General features: G+C 43.8%; 1 protein-coding gene across 1 annotated transcript in view; it reads right to left on the reverse strand.

Annotated features, from left to right (window-relative positions):
* LOC137435527 (calcineurin subunit B type 1) overlaps positions 1-18,692 on the reverse strand; it is a 53,515-nt gene that overhangs the window by 24,435 nt on the left and 10,388 nt on the right. Inside the window, exons 2-3 of the mRNA XM_068129405.2 lie at positions 18,141-18,180; positions 7,618-7,794 (exon numbers count right to left, since the gene is read on the reverse strand). Of these exons, the coding sequence (XP_067985506.1) occupies positions 7,618-7,794; positions 18,141-18,180 (217 nt within the window). The remainder of the gene's footprint in view (positions 1-7,617; positions 7,795-18,140; positions 18,181-18,692) is intronic.

An 18,692-nucleotide genomic window follows, 5' to 3' on the forward strand; every position in this document is an offset into this window, starting at 1 on the left:
AAGCTCATTCATGGCTATGGGAAGCACTTGACTGCAGTTATTTTGTCCAAAAGCTGTGCTACCAAATATTAAGTCAAGGGTGTCAAAAATTGTCAATGCCATTTATTTTTATTTTTTGATTTAAAAAGGATGTATTAAGTTCTGAATCAAAAACAACGGTTCTGTAACATCAACGTGAAATAAACAATTGTGGAGACAAAATACTTTTGTCAATTTAAACTTATTTTTCGAGAAAATGTGTTATTTGAAAAAAGTGCAAGGGTGCCAATATTTTTGGCCACGACTGTAGATGGTTAGAAAAATCAGCCTATATTTGTTCATATTTGGATCCTGCACCCAATGGGATCAAAATATAATAAAAGGGGACCAAAACCCAACATTTTCACCATTTCATACTTCAACCATATTGATATGCATAATATCTATGGTCTCTGTGCTGAAGAAATCCCCCTCCCCACCTTAGCTATTTATTAACCTTTCATTCAGGATGTAGTCTCATAAATTTCTGACATCTTGTCCAATGTCCTCACTTACATTTATCCTTCATCCATTTTATCCACAAAACATTTTCTTGCACTATACGTTTTCAGATTAGCACCAAATACCATACCGAAATATGTGATTAGGCAAAGATGTCAAATTATGCCCAATAGTAAACTACATGTGGTGTGCAAGTATTTCAGGATGTGTAATACTTTGTAAAATCTCATGCCTAGAAAAGTGTCAGAGTTTCAAAAATCATATGTAAAACTGGTGTCGTGTTAGTATCTAATCACAGGTGCTTTCATCTCACAAGTGGGCCCATTTGTCCATTGGACCTAATTTCCATTGATCTTCACATCCTTGTAGCATACCTGCCTACTGTATTGCTTGAGCACTAGCTTGCCTTTCACCAAGTCCAGATGTGCTTGGGCCAGGATGTGCAGGAGGGGGTTGGTGAGTGAGGCAGGAAAAAGCAAGGGAGGGAAGCTGAAATGTCTTGAGTCAATAAGTATTCAACCCCCCTTTGCTATGACACTTAAAATTGAGCTCAGGTGCATCCAATTGCCTTTGATCATCCTAGAGATGTTTCTACAACTTGATTGGAGTCTACCTGTGGCCAATTCAATTGATTGGACCTGATTTAGAAGGAACACACCGTCCCACAGTTGACAGTGCATGTCAGAGCAGAAACTCTACCATGAAGTCAAAGGAACTGTCCATAGAACTTCGAGATATAATTGTGAAAAGGCATAGATCTGGGGAAGGGTATAAAACAATTTCTAGATTGTTGAAAGTTCCCAAGAGCACAGTGAGCTCCATCATTAGGAAAGGGAAAGAATATGGAACTACCTAGACTCGTTCTGGGGCTGGCTGCGACCAAACTGAGCAACCGGGCAAAAAGGACCTTGGTCAGGGAGGTGACAAATAACCCAATGACCACACTGACAGAACTACAGAGTTCCTTAGCCGAGATGGGAGAACCTGCCAGAAGGACAACAGTCGCTGCAGCACTTCACAAATTTAGGCTTTCTGGGAGAGTGGCCAGACACAAGCCACTCCTGAGAAAAAGGCACATGACAGCACACCTGGAGTTTGCAAAAAAAGGCACGTGAAAGACTCAGAGAGCAAGAGGCAAAATATTCTGTGGTGTGATGAGCCAAAAATTGAACTCCTTGGCCTGAATGCAAAGCGCTACATCTAGTGGAAACTGAGCACAGCTCATCACTCATCCAGCACCATCCCTACCGTGAAGCATGGCATTGGCAACATCATGCTATGGGGATGCTTTTCAGCAACAGTGACTGGGAGACTTGTAAGGATGGAGGGAACAATGAATGGAGCCAGATACAGGCAAATCCTTGATAAGAACCTGGTTCAGTGCAAAAGACAAGCACACAACCCAAGCATACAACCAAAGCAACACTGGAATGGCTTTAGAGCAAGAACGTGAAAGTCCTTGAGTGGTCTACTTAAATGCAAGACTTGAATCACATTGATAATCTGTGGAAAGACTTGATGATTGCTGTTAGCCAACACGTCCCATCCAACTTGACAGAGTTTGAGCAAATCTGCAAGAAAGAATGGGAGAAACTCCCAAAATCCAGATGCGCAAAGCTGATAGACATGCCCAGGAAGACTCAAAGCTGCAGTCACTGACAAAGGTGCTTATATAAAGTATTGACCAGGGGGTTGGATACTTTTGTAAACTAGATATTTCTGTATTTTATTTTTATCTTGCCAAAACGAAGTTTTTGCAAGATGTATTAGTCAGCTTGTATGTTTGTTTTTTTGTTTGTTTTTTTGTTTGTTTTTTTGTTTTTTTGTTTGTGGTTAATCATTTTTTTTCCACGTTTAGATCACTCTGTAGACCACAGTTATTATTGGAAACTCCTGTAACTTCGCATATCAGAGTCCTATAGAGATACCCTTCAGCACACAAAATTTTGAAGGTCAAGGTCAAAGGTCAAGGTCACTTTGTGGTCAATCATGGAGGTCGACGAAACCCTTATTTTTTGAGTAACTTTGATCGGATCGTCTCCAAACTTCATGGGAATCTAGTATATGGTCCGGCGCTCAGCTGATTAGTTTTTGGTGGCGATCGGCCTTGACCTTCATGGTTAGCGCTGGAGGTCGAAAATTATTGACCCCAAGGTCAAATGTTGAAACCCTTATTTTTTTGAGTAACTTTGATCGGATCGTCTCCAAACTTCATGGGAATCTAGTATATGGTCCGGCGCTCAGCTGATTAGTTTTTGGTGGCGATCGGCCTTGACCTTCATGGTTAGCGCTGGAGGTCGAAAATTATTGACCCCAAGGTCAAATGTTGAAATCGTAGGTACCATATCTTCGCATATCTTCGCATGTAACTTCGCATATCAGAGTCCTATAGAGATACCCTTCAGCACACAAAATTTTGAAGGTCAAGGTCAAAGGTCAAGGTCACTTTGTGGTCAATCATGGAGGTCGACGAAACCCTTATTTTTTGAGTAACTTTGATCGGATCGTCTCCAAACTTCATGGGAATCTAGTATATGGTCCGGCGCTCAGCTGATTAGTTTTTGGTGGCGATCGGCCTTGACCTTCATGGTTAGCGCTGGAGGTCGAAAATTATTGACCCCAAGGTCAAATGTTGAAATCCTTATTTTTTGAGTAACTTTGATCGGATCGTCTCCAAACTTCATGGGAATCTAGTATATGGTCCGGCGCTCAGCTGATTAGTTTTTGGTGGCGATCGGCCTTGACCTTCATGGTTAGCGCTGGAGGTCGAAAATTATTGACCCCAAGGTCAAATTTTGAAATCGTAGGTACCATATCGAGTAATACCTCATATGAATGCCCTTGATGAGTGCTTCCCAGATCTGTAAACAGTTTGACGCTATGACGTCATTTGATGACGTCATGACGAAAAAACGGAATTTTCATGAAACAATTATTTCCTCAGTTCTCATCAAAATCTTTCAATATCTCGTGGGCAGACATTCCTCAAAGAGTCGCTTCTAGTGGATAGCAGTTCTGTTCACCTCAGTGTGACCTGAAGCAAGTCACTCATGTTCACATTTTGGCAAGATACGGTTCACCCTGTGGGTGACATATGTTTTTATTTTGTTTGTTTTTTGTTTGTTTTTTTGTTTGTGGTTAATCATTTTTTTTCCACGTTTAGATCACTCTGTAGACCACAGTTATTATTGGAAACTCCTGTAACTTCGCATATCAGAGTCCTATAGAGATACCCTTCAGCACACAAAATTTTGAAGGTCAAGGTCAAAGGTCAAGGTCACTTTGTGGTCAATCATGGAGGTCGACGAAACCCTTATTTTTTGAGTAACTTTGATCGGATCGTCTCCAAACTTCATGGGAATCTAGTATATGGTCCGGCGCTCAGCTGATTAGTTTTTGGTGGCGATCGGCCTTGACCTTCATGGTTAGCGCTGGAGGTCGAAAATTATTGACCCCAAGGTCAAATGTTGAAACCCTTATTTTTTGAGTAACTTTGATCGGATCGTCTCCAAACTTCATGGGAATCTAGTATATGGTCCGGCGCTCAGCTGATTAGTTTTTGGTGGCGATCGGCCTTGACCTTCATGGTTAGCGCTGGAGGTCGAAAATTATTGACCCCAAGGTCAAATGTTGAAATCGTAGGTACCATATCTTCGCATGTAACTTCGCATATCAGAGTCCTATAGAGATACCCTTCAGCACACAAAATTTTGAAGGTCAAGGTCAAAGGTCAAGGTCACTTTGTGGTCAATCATGGAGGTCGACGAAACCCTTATTTTTTGAGTAACTTTGATCGGATCGTCTCCAAACTTCATGGGAATCTAGTATATGGTCCGGCGCTCAGCTGATTAGTTTTTGGTGGCGATCGGCCTTGACCTTCATGGTTAGCGCTGGAGGTCGAAAATTATTGACCCCAAGGTCAAATGTTGAAATCCTTATTTTTTGAGTAACTTTGATCGGATCGTCTCCAAACTTCATGGGAATCTAGTATATGGTCCGGCGCTCAGCTGATTAGTTTTTGGTGGCGATCGGCCTTGACCTTCATGGTTAGCGCTGGAGGTCGAAAATTATTGACCCCAAGGTCAAATTTTGAAATCGTAGGTACCATATCGAGTAATACCTCATATGAATGCCCTTGATGAGTGCTTCCCAGATCTGTAAACAGTTTGACGCTATGACGTCATTTGATGACGTCATGACGAAAAAACGGAATTTTCATGAAACAATTATTTCCTCAGTTCTCATCAAAATCTTTCAATATCTCGTGGGCAGACATTCCTCAAAGAGTCGCTTCTAGTGGATAGCAGTTCTGTTCACCTCAGTGTGACCTGAAGCAAGTCACTCATGTTCACATTTTGGCAAGATACGGTTCACCCTGTGGGTGACATATGTTTTTATTTGTTTGTTTTTTTGTTTGTGGTTAATCATTTTTTTTCACGTTTAGATCACTCTGTAGACCACAGTTATTATTGGAAACTCCTGTAACTTCGCATATCAGAGTCCTATAGAGATACCCTTCAGCACACAAAATTTTGAAGGTCAAGGTCAAAGGTCAAGGTCACTTTGTGGTCAATCATGGAGGTCGACGAAACCCTTATTTTTTGAGTAACTTTGATCGGATCGTCTCCAAACTTCATGGGAATCTAGTATATGGTCCGGCGCTCAGCTGATTAGTTTTTGGTGGCGATCAACCTTGACCTTCATGGTTAGCGCTGGAGGTCGAAAATTATTGACCCCAAGGTCAAATGTTGAAACCCTTATTTTTTGAGTAACTTTGATCGGATCGTCTCCAAACTTCATGGGAATCTAGTATATGGTCCGGCGCTCAGCTGATTAGTTTTTGGTGGCGATCGGCCTTGACCTTCATGGTTAGCGCTGGAGGTCGAAAATTATTGACCCCAAGGTCAAATGTTGAAATCGTAGGTACCATATCTTCGCATATCTTCGCATGTAACTTCGCATATCAGAGTCCTATAGAGATACCCTTCAGCACACAAAATTTTGAAGGTCAAGGTCAAAGGTCAAGGTCACTTTGTGGTCAATCATGGAGGTCGACGAAACCCTTATTTTTTGAGTAACTTTGATCGGATCGTCTCCAAACTTCATGGGAATCTAGTATATGGTCCGGCGCTCAGCTGATTAGTTTTTGGTGGCGATCGGCCTTGACCTTCATGGTTAGCGCTGGAGGTCGAAAATTATTGACCCCAAGGTCAAATGTTGAAATCCTTATTTTTTGAGTAACTTTGATCGGATCGTCTCCAAACTTCATGGGAATCTAGTATATGGTCCGGCGCTCAGCTGATTAGTTTTTGGTGGCGATCGGCCTTGACCTTCATGGTTAGCGCTGGAGGTCGAAAATTATTGACCCCAAGGTCAAATTTTGAAATCGTAGGTACCATATCGAGTAATACCTCATATGAATGCCCTTGATGAGTGCTTCCCAGATCTGTAAACAGTTTGACGCTATGACGTCATTTGATGACGTCATGACGAAAAAACGGAATTTTCATGAAAAAATTATTTCCTCAGTTCTCATCAAAATCTTTCAATATTTCATGTGCGTTGGTCATGAAGACATACTATTCACCATACGAAATTATTAAGGTCAAGGTCAAAGGTCAAGGTCACTTTGCGGTCAATCATGGAGGTCAACGAAACCCTGGCAAGATACGGTTCACCCTGTGGGTGATGTTTTATTAATTATTTTGTAAATATTTCTAAAATAAATAAAAAATCCACTTTGACATTATGGGGTATTGTGTATAGATAGATCAGGAACAAAAATATCTCTATTTAATTCATTTTAAATATTGGCTGCAACACAACAAAATGTGAAAAAGTCAAGGGGTGTGAATACTTTCCAAAGGCACTGTATTTGCCTTGTTACTCCATTTCTACGTTGAACAGTAACATTCATGTAATCTGGTGATGGTTGCGACCAGCAGGCGAGATCAAGCATCAATATCAAAGCCACAGCTGAAATATGCTGATTGGGAATCTGCTAGCTGGCCCATATCCTCTGGGTGTGACACTGTGTCATACCTATGGGGGTTGGCAAAGTGACAGTGGTGAAAAATCCTGAAATCCAGGACAAGACTGACGATGCGAGGTGAAATACAGGAACAGATGCCCAGTGTCATAACAGAGGCCACTCAATTCAGATTTTGCTGTTGCTTTTTCATTGCTTTCATTTGCTGTGTGCTGCGTGCTATGGATCACTGCTGCGTGTTCTGTGTGCTATGGATCACCTGCATTAGATGAGATGACAGCACTCAGGTATGAGTTAAGGTCGACTAAGATGTCCAATCGCAAACTCAGTTTAGCTTCCCAGTTGAGGGTTCTACCACAAACAGCGGAGGCATTTGAGGAGCATGTATACAGGGTACATCTCTGAATATCCATTTGGAAAGCTGTACTGGATGCAGATCCACCAGCTCTGAACCAAGTGCATCATGGGTGGTCATTGGACATGGTTTCTAAGATGTTAGTGCCGGTTGTGTTGCAACCAAATGAGTTGCCCGCACCAGCAGAGGTGTTGAAGATGATAAGGTATGGATGCACTTCTTCAGGACCATGTTCAACATCACGTTACAGCTGCTCTGCAGCACAGCTGTCATGTTCTATGTTCTGTGCTTGTCATGGGAATGAGCAGTGCATGAAATAATGCACCATCAATGCTGTTTCAGTGGATGATGATGACAACAAACATGATGAAGAAACTGAAATTTAGGACATTGAAAGACCTGATTATGATGATGCATAACGTTTTGAATGATACCAACATGGCAAATTGTTTAATTTCTATATTTCTTTCACAGTGTGGAATATAATAAGTATATGATGAACGAATGGGTTGGATAAAATCGAAGTAAAAATATGACGCAGCTATCGCTCTGAACTGGAAGTGGTGCTATATTTTAGCAGGTTTTGTATTGAGATTCAAAAACTCTTTTCAGAGGTTTATTGCCGCTGATGTAGCTTCTTTTACACCACCTTATTTAACACGAAAACATTTGAAAACACCACCTTATTACATTAGTTATTCGTGCCTGTTGTACGTATCATTTATGACACACCTAAAAGCAGCAAGTTTCCTGTTTGGACGATTTTCAATTTTGTTTGATTTAATTCGCACACCTTTGAAATCCACTTCTCCATTTCCATCTGTGTCGAAGAGGTCAATCACCCTCTGCACGAGAGGATTCTGCTGCAGTTCAGGCAAGGACATGAATTCCTCAACACTCAGTGACCCAGAGTTGTCCAAATCCAGTTTTTTAAAGCGCTTCCCAAGACGTCGAATCTCATCAGCATCGACTGCAACACAGCAACTCCCATTTCACGTTGGGAAAGCAATCAACACGTACATTTTAAAATGCATACATAAAGACAACATGGAAAACCAGGAAAACAATGCAATGATATGTGCAGTATAGACCCCTCTGTACTTGTGATGCTAATCATGAGGGGAAACAATCACGTGTGATAAATATATATGAGAGCCATATCATGAGGGGAGAAAGAATCACGTGGGATAAATATATATGACAGCCATATCATGAGAGGGGAAAGAATCACGGGTGATAAATATATATGACAGGCATATCATGAGAGGGGAAACAATCACGTATGATAAATATCTATGACAGCCATATTATGAGGGGAAACAATCACGTGTGATAAATATATATGACAGCCATATCATGAGAGGGGAAACAATCACGTGTGATAAATATATATGAGAGCCATATCATGAGGGGGGAAAGAATCACGTGTGATAAATATATATGAGAGCTATATCATGAGAGGGGAAAGAATCACGTGTGATAAATATATATGACAGCCATATCATGAGAGGGGAAACAATCACGTGTGATAAATATGTATGACAGCCATATCATGAGAGGGGAAACAATCACGTGTGATAAATATTGTTGCGGATATGGGATTTGCATCCATCCATATCCGCTTGTAAATATTCCCCTATTTCCTCAATACTTCCCAACTATCCCCAATCCCCCATTCCCTAGTCCCATTTTCTGTAAACAACACTCTGTAGACCCGACCTCCCCCTATTTCCCCCATTAAATGTCGTGCCCAGGTTCACCGCATCTCATGTAAGACAACTATAGGACATCTTGCTAGTTATTCTTAGTCTATGTCAGTTAAGGACTCGTTTCCATTAATTCTGACCCTTCGTTGCACCAGAATGTGATTGTATGGCACCGTTAGGAAGTTTAGGACCTCCCAATACCTCCCCGCAGCTCTTCCTCACAGTTCAACAACAACAACAACAACAACAACAACGACGAGCGCAGGAAGTGTGCGTCCTCACTCCGGCTTGGATGGTAGGGGGTGTTGGGAGGGCACCAGGCCTTCCCAACGAGCCGCCATCGAACATGTGCTCGACGGGGTTACCAAATAGGGGCTCCCTGTCAGCTCCTCGTCAAGGGCGGAGCCCGGTAACCCCCGCACCCAATGGAAGCGGCGGACCGGCCCCAGTGGGGCGGAACCAACCAGCCGAGGGCGTGTCACTCCCCGCTGAGCATGCGCGGTGAGAGGGGGGTGACGTCAGATGCGCGCTGAGCTTGGAGAAAGAAAGACGTCCCCTCCGAGCGCTGTGAGGCCTCCCCGCATCTTCTGGACCGTGCTTTATCCTGTCCCCGAGCCAAGGTGCACCTTGTGCTATCGACCTACCTGTCCCTTCCTGCCATCAATCCCTGTGTAAGTCTGCCTTGTTCCGTTTGTCTGTGGTCTGTCTGGGATAAGATAAGACGGTAATTAAGTGCCCATCTCTTCTGTGTCTTTACCTCACTGCCTTGTAATCTACCCCTTTTCTCCACCACTGTAATTATACCCTCCTCCGTAGGTCTTGAGAACTGTACCCCTTGCGTCGTTTCCTCTTTCCCAGTCGTCGTGTCCTTTCTATCATTGATTTGGCATAGCGCGATTTGGCCAATGTCTGGGTGAATCGGGTGAGTTGGGGAAGAATCAGGGGAACTGTTAGGTCACGGCAATACCACCGCTCGATAAATAACATCTAATCCGCGGACCGTAACAATATATATGACAGCCATAACATGAGAGGGGAAACAATCACGTGTGATAAATATATATGACAGCCATATCATGAGGGGGGAAAGAATCACGTGTGATAAATATATATGACAGCCATATCATGAGAGGGGAAAGAATCACGTGTGATAAATATATATGACAGCCATATCATGAGGGGAAACAATCACGAATGATAAATATCTATGACAGCCATATCATGAGGGGGGAAAGAATCACGTGTGATAAATATATATGACAGCCATATCATGAGAGGGGAAAGAATCACGTGTGATAAATATATATGACAGCCATATCATGAGAGGGGAAACAATACAACAGGCATTTTAAAGGCCATTTTTCCTGCAAGAGCGGGGTTTAGCCCTGCGGTCCCCATGACAATCTTCTCCATTTTGCCCTATTTTCTGCATCTCCCCTTGTTAACCCCCTTGCCCGCATTTCTTCTTCGACCATCTTTAGCCAAGTCTTTCTCGGTCTTCCCGGTCCTCTACTTCCTTCCACATTCATTTCCATCACTCTTCTCAACCAGTCACTTTCATCCTTCCTCAACACATGACCAAACCATCTCAAACTGTTTCTCTTCACAGCATCCATCACAGGCTCTATTCCCATCATCTTTCACAAATCATTATTTGTCTTCCTCTCTCTCAACGATACTCCACACATCCACCGAACCATTCGCATTTCCACCCTTCGTTGCTGCTCTACGTTCATTACCCATGTCTCGCTCCCATAAATCATAACACTTCTCACACATGCAGCATACACCTTTCCCTTCAGCTTCAACGACACTCGCCTCCTCGTCAGCACGCCACTCAGTTCCCGAAACTTCTTCCATGCACATCTCACTCGAGCAACCGTTGCCGAGTCTGATCCACCTTCTCCATTCAGCATGTCTCCTAGGTAACAAAATGTTTTCACACCTTCCAGCTTCACACCGTCTCCAAGATCCAACTCAACATTTCCTCCATCTGCAGCTCCCTCTGTGCACACCTTACACTTGAATGTAGCTGCCACACTGGTTAATGACCCTCTCAAACCACTACATTTTTGATGAACCCACTCAGCGCACATTGTACATTGAATTGAGTTCACTCAGACACCCTTCCTGCACAAAGCACATGGCCACTTCCCAGTTCTTTCCACCTCACCACTTGCCATCACCTTTGTTTTTCCGATATTCACCTTCAGACCTTTCGTCTCCATACATTCCTTCCACTTGTTCATCTTCTCCTTCAGTCCATCCATACTTTCTGCAATCAACACCAGATCATCTGCATACAACAACTCCCACGGTAAACCCTCCTTTACGTTCCGAGCCAGCACCTCCATCACAGCTACAAATAGTAGTGGACTTAGTACCGACCCCTGATGCACTCCCACCTTCACCTCAAACTCACCACTGTTCCCGTCCTTCGTCCTTACAGCTGTGCGCGCTCTTTTGTACATTGCCATCACTACTCTGATCAACCATTCCTCCACTCCTAACTTCCTCAATGCCCATGTCACTACTTCACGTGGAACCCTATCGAATGCTTTCTCCAGATCAACAAACACAAGAAACAACTTCTTCCTCTTCTCCATGTACTTCTCCTGCAACTGCCTCACAATAAAAAGCGCATCTGTCGTTCCTCTTCCTGGCATAAATCCAAACTGCATTTCGTCAATCTTCACTTTCTTCCTTGTCCTCCTCTCCAACACCCTTTCCAATACCTTCATTCCATGCTCCAATAACTTTATCGCTCGATACGAGCCACAGTCCAGAGGGTCACCAATAAAAAATATTTTAAAAACCACATTTAGAGGCCATTTTTCCCCGCAAAGCGGGGGTTGGCCTTTTTCGGGGACCGTGGTTGTTGTTGTTTTTTTGGTCCCCTTTTTGAAGCAATGTTTTACGGCCGGATGCCCTTCCTGCCGCCAACCCTTTTTGTCGCCTTTTACGACAAGCAGGGAATTACCAGTGAACTGGTACTCAATTAGCCGACCTCGGAAGGATGACAGGCTGAGTCAACCCCCCTGGCGTTAATTCAGCGATCGACCGGGATTCGAACCCAGGATCCTGGGATCCTAAGCTGGCACCCTAGCCGCTAGCCCAACACCAGGTGACCAGAGGGTCACCAATCACGTATGATAAATATATATGACAGCCATATCATGAGGGGGGAAACAATCACGTGTGATAAATATATATGACAGCCATATCATGAGAGGGGAAACAATCACGTATGATAAATATCTATGACAGCCATATCATGAGAGGGGAAAGAATCACTTGTGATAAATATATATGACAGCCATATCATGAGAGGGCAAAGAATCACGTGTGATAAATATATATGACAGCCATATCATGAGAGGGCAAACAATCACGTATGATAAATATCTATGACAGCCATATCATGAGAGGAGAAGCAATCACGTGTGCTAAATATATATGGCAGCCATATTATGAGAGGGGAAGCAATCACGTGTGCTAAATATATATGACAGCCATATCATGAGAGGGGAAACAATCACATGTGATAAATATATATGACAGCCATATCATGAGAGGGGAAACAATCACGTGTGATAAATATATATGACAGCCATATCATGAGAGGGGAAACAATCACGTGTGATAAATATATATGACAGCCATATCATGAGTCAAAATATGCAAACAGCATCAAGCGACCAAATGTGCAGTCAAAGCAATTCTTTAAAAGTATCAGGAGACCAATAATTAGATGTATATATTATCATTGCCATATATTTGTTTAATGAGAAGGAGCTTATTTGTAGCAATGAAATCAAAACTCAATTGTCAATTGCATGAAATAACCTGCAATGTTGCATACAACTTTGAGCAAGTTAACGTTAGTGTACACTCTTGTGACATGTATGATACGTTTCAGTCTTGCTCTCAATTGAAGAATAATGTGCGAGACGTCTTCGATAATAAGACTAGCTCTGTTTTGCTCGTGGCTATACACTTTGGTGAAACAGTCACAGGGTAGAGGATGCACTGGCTAGTTTGCCATTACTCTTCCCAGTAGTCAGAAATACAAGTTGGTCAGAGACCTGACACATGACAGCCTACTCTTTTTAACAGGTATCTAGATCTTTAACATCCTCCAGTGAATACTAGATGTGGCACTCGGCTTGTGTGTCCCTCGAAAGAGTACCCATTCAATTATACAATACCCTGCATGCAAAGCACGAAGGTGAGTTTATAGTCAGGTTGGGAATCAAACCACGACCAGACAGTCAAAGGTGAGTATGCTGCCTCTCGCGTATCCTGTCAGCTATTCAGATACATTTCAGAGGCCACATTTTGTAACAATTCTCTACATAAAATATGTAAAAGCAGAATGATATCAAAGTACAAAGACAAAATGGGGCCAAACACAAACAGTAGGACAACATATTGTTACAGACGCGGTTTAGATGTTATTTTACCGAGCGGTTGGTATTACCGCGTCCGAACAGTTACTCCCCGCTTAGAACCCGATTTCACCCAAACGTTGGCCGGATCGCACCGCAGCTGCTCAATGAGGGAAAAGACTAAAACGACGAATGCAAAGAGGAAAAACGAAGGCAAAGAAAGGTTTGGAAATACGACTGAATTTATTGACTATTTACACACATAAGCAAAAAGAAAGCAGTCACGTTTATTTACAAGCACATAAGACGCAGGTGACACAGTGAAATCTTTAGCTTACCTACACAAGCTTAATTAACCCAGGACAGAACAAACAGAACAAACTCATGTACACAAGAAGGATGGAAAGGCAGGAGGTGGATGGCTGGAGGGAGAGGGAGGTCAAAGGGGGTCCTGCAGCTCAACCGGCGCGTTTAGCAGCCGCCGTTCCTTTACGGCCCTGCTCCAAACCGCCGTCCAGGCCCCAAGTGGCTGTGGGGTGTTGTTGCTGCTGTGGCCTCCGCTGCTTCCCCAGGACTTGTCTGACGCGTCTGGTCCAAACCCTCAACTCTTTCTTGGTTCACTCACTCCTCACCACCGACTCCTCACCGCAACCAACGCAACCACTGACCGCCACCACCGACTCCTCACCGCAACCAACGCAACCAACTGACCACCGACTCCACTGACTGACTCTTCACGACTCTCTCTCTTGGTGACCAACTCTCGTGCGCACCTTTTATAGCGCCTCCGGCGATTAAGCCGCCGGCCTTTTGGACACGCCCATCGGGGTGCTCACCTCGGCCCTGGTTGGTCGCGCGACCCTCTGGCTCCGCCCTTGATGACGACGGGCGGGCACGCCTTTCTTCTCCGACGAGAGCACAGGTTCAATGGTGGTTTTGGAGGGGAGGTAATATGGGCAATCGAGGCTCGGCAATGACGGAAGGGGATGTAAAAGGAAATGGAGACTTTGGGGATGGGAAGGAAAGGGGATCTATTCTCTTTCACTGGTGCAATGGAGTACTTCAATTAATGGGAGACACAGCCTTACTCTAAAACACAGAATAAGAGATAACTATCAACAGGGGTATTCTATTATTTGGCTGATGTGTATGCTTGTGGACTAATTATGGGATGCCCTTTCACCTTTACACAGCTCCGGAGGTAGGGGGCGCAGAATAAACAATAATAATAATAGTACAGCACACAATCAAAAAATATACAGTCCTCATCTCCGCAACAATATGTATGATCCACAGCATAGGCTTCTTCATCTATATTATATAATGTGAAGTAAACAAGCGTTACGCCTAGGTCCCCCGTCGGGGAAGTGATGAGAGTTGACAAAGTGGAACACGCAGAAAACATGCGATATGATGATATTTCGCTCACAAGGGTCAGACATACATGGAGGCGGCCATCTTGGATTTTGATGTGGCGACCCAATTTTCAATAGCGTTCTTCCTTATGCCTAGATACACCCACACACCGGAAGGTACTTCGCTTATTTTTCAAGATATTTCGCTCACAAGGTTCAGACATATATATGGTGGCGGCCGTCCTGGATTTTGACGTGGCGACCCACTTTACAATAGCGGTCTTTCTTATGCCGAGATACACCCACACACCAATTTAGAAGTTGGTACTTCGCTTATCTTTCAAGATATTCTTCTCACAAGATGGGGCCAGACATACACGGCGGCGGCCATCTTGGATTTTGACGTGGCGACCCAATTTCCAATAGCGTTCGTCCTTATGCCGAGATACACCCACACACCAAATTAGAAGTTGGTACCTCGCTTATTTTTCAAGATATTCATCTCACAAGGTTCGGACATACATCGCGGCGGCCATCTTGGATTTTGACGTGGCGACCCAATAGATACACCCACACACCAGATTAGACGTTGGTACTTCGCTTATTGTTCGAGATATTTCGCTCACAAGTTTCAGACATATACGTAGTGTGTTCAAAAAGTATCCGACCTTTATTTTTCGTGCGTAAAAAAAAAGAAGCTAGGGAGGCGTTGATTGGTGCACATATGTAGGCGATCCTAATGCACACGCGTGAATTTTTTCCCACCTGCAGAAGCTGTCATTCGACGGCAGACCGCCGATGAGTGAGGACATGTAAGTGAGCGCCGTCGGATTTTCGTTTTTGACAAAATGACGGAAAAACTTGAACAACGCTACTACATAAAATTTTGTGTTTTTTGGCCTCGGGGATGTTGGATGCTTCCATTGTGATGACTGCAACTTGGTTTCTGGGTCGTACCCATAAACCCAGGACTCATCGCCAGTGATCACTGTGTTGAGGAAGCTGGGATCGCTGTTCACAGTCTCCAGCATGTCCTGTGCGATCTCCAAACGGAGTTGCTTCTGCTCAATCGTTAGCAGCTTTAGTACGAACTTCGCTGAGATTCTCCTGAAGCCCAAATCCTCCTTCATAATGGAATGAACGGTGTTGAATCTTGCGGATCGTTTCCACTTGGGAATCGCCAAGCTTTACACAAAATTTGATGCAGTAGCGTTGTTCAAGTTTTTCCGTCATTTTGTCAAAAACGAAAATCCGACGGCGCTCACTTACATGTCCTCACTCATCGGCGGTCTGCCGTCGAATGACAGCTTCTGCAGGTGGGAAAAAATTCACGCGTGTGCATTAGGATCGCCTGCATACGTGCACCAATCAACGCCTCCCTAGCTTCTTTTTTTTTACGCATGAAAAATAAAGGTCGGATACTTTTTGAACACAGTAGTATATGGCGGCGGCCGTCTTGGATTTTGACGTGGCGACCCAATTTTCAATAGCTTTCGTCCTTATGCCGAGATACACCCACACACCAGATTAGAAGTTGGTACTTCGCTTATTTTTCAAGATATGCAGGTTACAAGGTTCAGACATGCATGGCATCAGACATACATGGCGGCGGCCATCTTGGATTTTGACGTGGGTTGCACCCACACACCAAATTCGAATGCGGTCCTTCGCTTAGGCACGCACGCACACCCGCACGCACGCACACACACACACACACATGCACACACACGCACGCACGCACGGACGGACACACGGACGGAGGGGAAAGCCATAGTCCCCCTTTCGCTCCGTTGAGCGACGGGGGACAATAAACATACATGGTTTACACATACATGGTAAACATACATGGCATAAATAAACAAGCGTTTACTGTTTTTACTTCCTCAAAAACTCAGACTGTTCTCTCTTTCTTCACTTTTCTATGACTGCAGCTCTTTTATTTCAGGACTGGACCCGATGCGGACTATATACTCCGTGACTGGAGCCTTCAACATCAAAAAATAAGTTTGAGGTGACGAAAAGCGGGTTGGGAGGAATCAAAAGCGAGTTTTATTTCACTTATTTACTTTTTTCAAATGTGGTAAAAATGCTATTCTAGAGATTTTCAATGACAGAAAATACATCAGAATACTGACATAGGCATTTATCGACGAGTAATGATAAGGAAGTTGCAAGTAAGACAACTTCAAACTTGTTGATTGTGGTGACATGATAATAAATATGCAATGACCCATGCAAGGATGCCTTTTGGCTTTTATGTGCAGGAGGAGGAGAAGGCTGGGGAGGACAGGGAGTTGGGTTTGGAAGTGGAGGGGGGGGGGGTGGGGGGGGGGGAATGGGGGAGGGGGGCAAGCAAAGATGGGACAGAGTTGAGAGGGAGAGGTTGAGACTTTGGGGGTGGGCAGGGGGTTGAGGAGTAGTGGTGGGGAGAGGATTTGAGGACTCCGGGAGGGGGGGGATTGAGGACTTTGGGAGGGGGGGGGGTAGGGGGTGAGGAGTTGTGGTGGAGATTTGGGGGTGGGTTGAGGGTTTGAGGACTTTGGGGGGAGGGAAAGGCTTGAGAACTTGTGGAGGGGATTTGGGGACTTGGGTGGGGTGATTATTTAATCAACATATTTAGGGAGCTCATTGCTGGACAACTTTCTTTTTTCTTTTTTTAAATTAATTAATTAATTCATTAATTCCTAGACAACATTAAATTCCCATGATATATTTAACTGTTCTTTACATAATATTGTTACGTGGAAGGGGGGAGGGGTGATCCATAGCTAGACGGTGGTAAGTGTAGTGTGGTCCGTGTGTTTCGAGTAGCGGTTCGATTGCCATGCATCAGGGACCTGTCAGGTTAAGTGTTTGTGACACGTGATGCTGAAGAGGCAAAATGAATAAAAATAGTGAGCAAATGAGAGAAATGAAAAAAACATTGCGAGATTTTAATGGCACAGCTAAGGGCACAGATTAGTTTAAGAAAAGACGAGTTGGAAAGCACATTTGACGAAAAATTTGATGGGCTGCAGCATGTGATGACAACAGGAAATAAATTAAGAAATGACCTGGAGGAGCACTGGTGTGGAAGTCTCTCTACTCCAGGAAGAGTAGAGGACTTTGGGAGGGGGGGGGAAGGGGGGCGAAGAACATAGCAGGTTTAAAGGGAGATAGGTTAGGCTCTGTGGTTTGTGAAGCAACCTGTGGTTTACAGTTGGGAGATTGGGTTTCGCCAGTCAGCTGGGGGGCTGCACTGGCAGAATTTGGTCGTGTGTGTGTGTGCATGTGTGTGTGTGTGTGTAAAATTCAGCTCCATTACGAACTTTAGCCCATGTATTAAGAAAAAAAAATGTTCCGAGCACAAAAGCTAACATTTTGTAGTCCCGATTCACACTTGTATTTCGGACGAACCTCGTACAATTTCTGGCAACCCTCGGATCTTTCGGCCATTGGTGCATCATGAAACCGTCTCCGTTTGTATTACTACAACCACCAGGGACGGCATCCACCCGGCATATTTGCATAAATTTGAGAATTAATCGCCATTTGGCTTAAATCGTACCACGATGTAACCCGCAAACAATACAGAAGTGGCAGTCAACTTCATGGTGTGATGCCATGGCTATCATGAAGAAGAAGAAGATTTGGAGTTTTAATTGCAAAATTACCAACTTTATAAATCGCAAATCGGAAAAAAAGCACACCATAATCTATCTTGTGGGGTATCAAGAGATGGATTAGCGTCGACGTGGTCTGAGCGGTTTGAGTTCCCCCTTTAAATTATCACGGTGACAAAAACCTATCAGGGATGCATGGCCGGACAACCTGAAAACATAACGTCTCGGCGGCGGAGGCATAAAAAGGTTAACAGTTGTTACTCACAGTGTGAACACATCTCCATCGGGTAGCTCGTCTCATTCCCCTAAAGGTGAAAATAAATAAACAAATAAAAATGTCAGGCACTGAGCAGCAAAGCAGATAATGTGGAAACAATAAGCAGATGATCAGTTCAAGCACAGATCAGGCTGCAACATCATCAATCAGACTGAAAGCTACTTAAACGATGCTTCTAAAACTTAACTGCTTGTCAAAATGAATTAAAAAACAAAACAAACCTAGAACAGCACTTGGTAGAGCGCGTACCTCCGTCAGGGTGAACAGTTTGTTTTGTAACCAACTGATAGGCCGGATCTAGATCCGGACCTGAACCAAGATCTAATTGGCTTGTTATTGGCACCGGCCCAACTCATCCATCAAGTTTTGTCATAACTTATCCACAACTTTCTGAAGCATCATGCTTATACAGGGGTTCCCCAATATACAGTGCTTTCAGAAAGTATTCACACCCCTTGATCTTTTTTACATTTTGTTGTGTTACGGCATGAATTTAAAAAGGATTAACTTGCGATTTTTGTCACTGAGCTACACATAATA

The sequence above is a fragment of the Myxine glutinosa genome, chromosome 9 (assembly GCF_964187855.1).
Source record: "Myxine glutinosa chromosome 9, kmMyxGlut1.1, whole genome shotgun sequence".
Taxonomy (NCBI): domain Eukaryota; kingdom Metazoa; phylum Chordata; class Myxini; order Myxiniformes; family Myxinidae; genus Myxine; species Myxine glutinosa.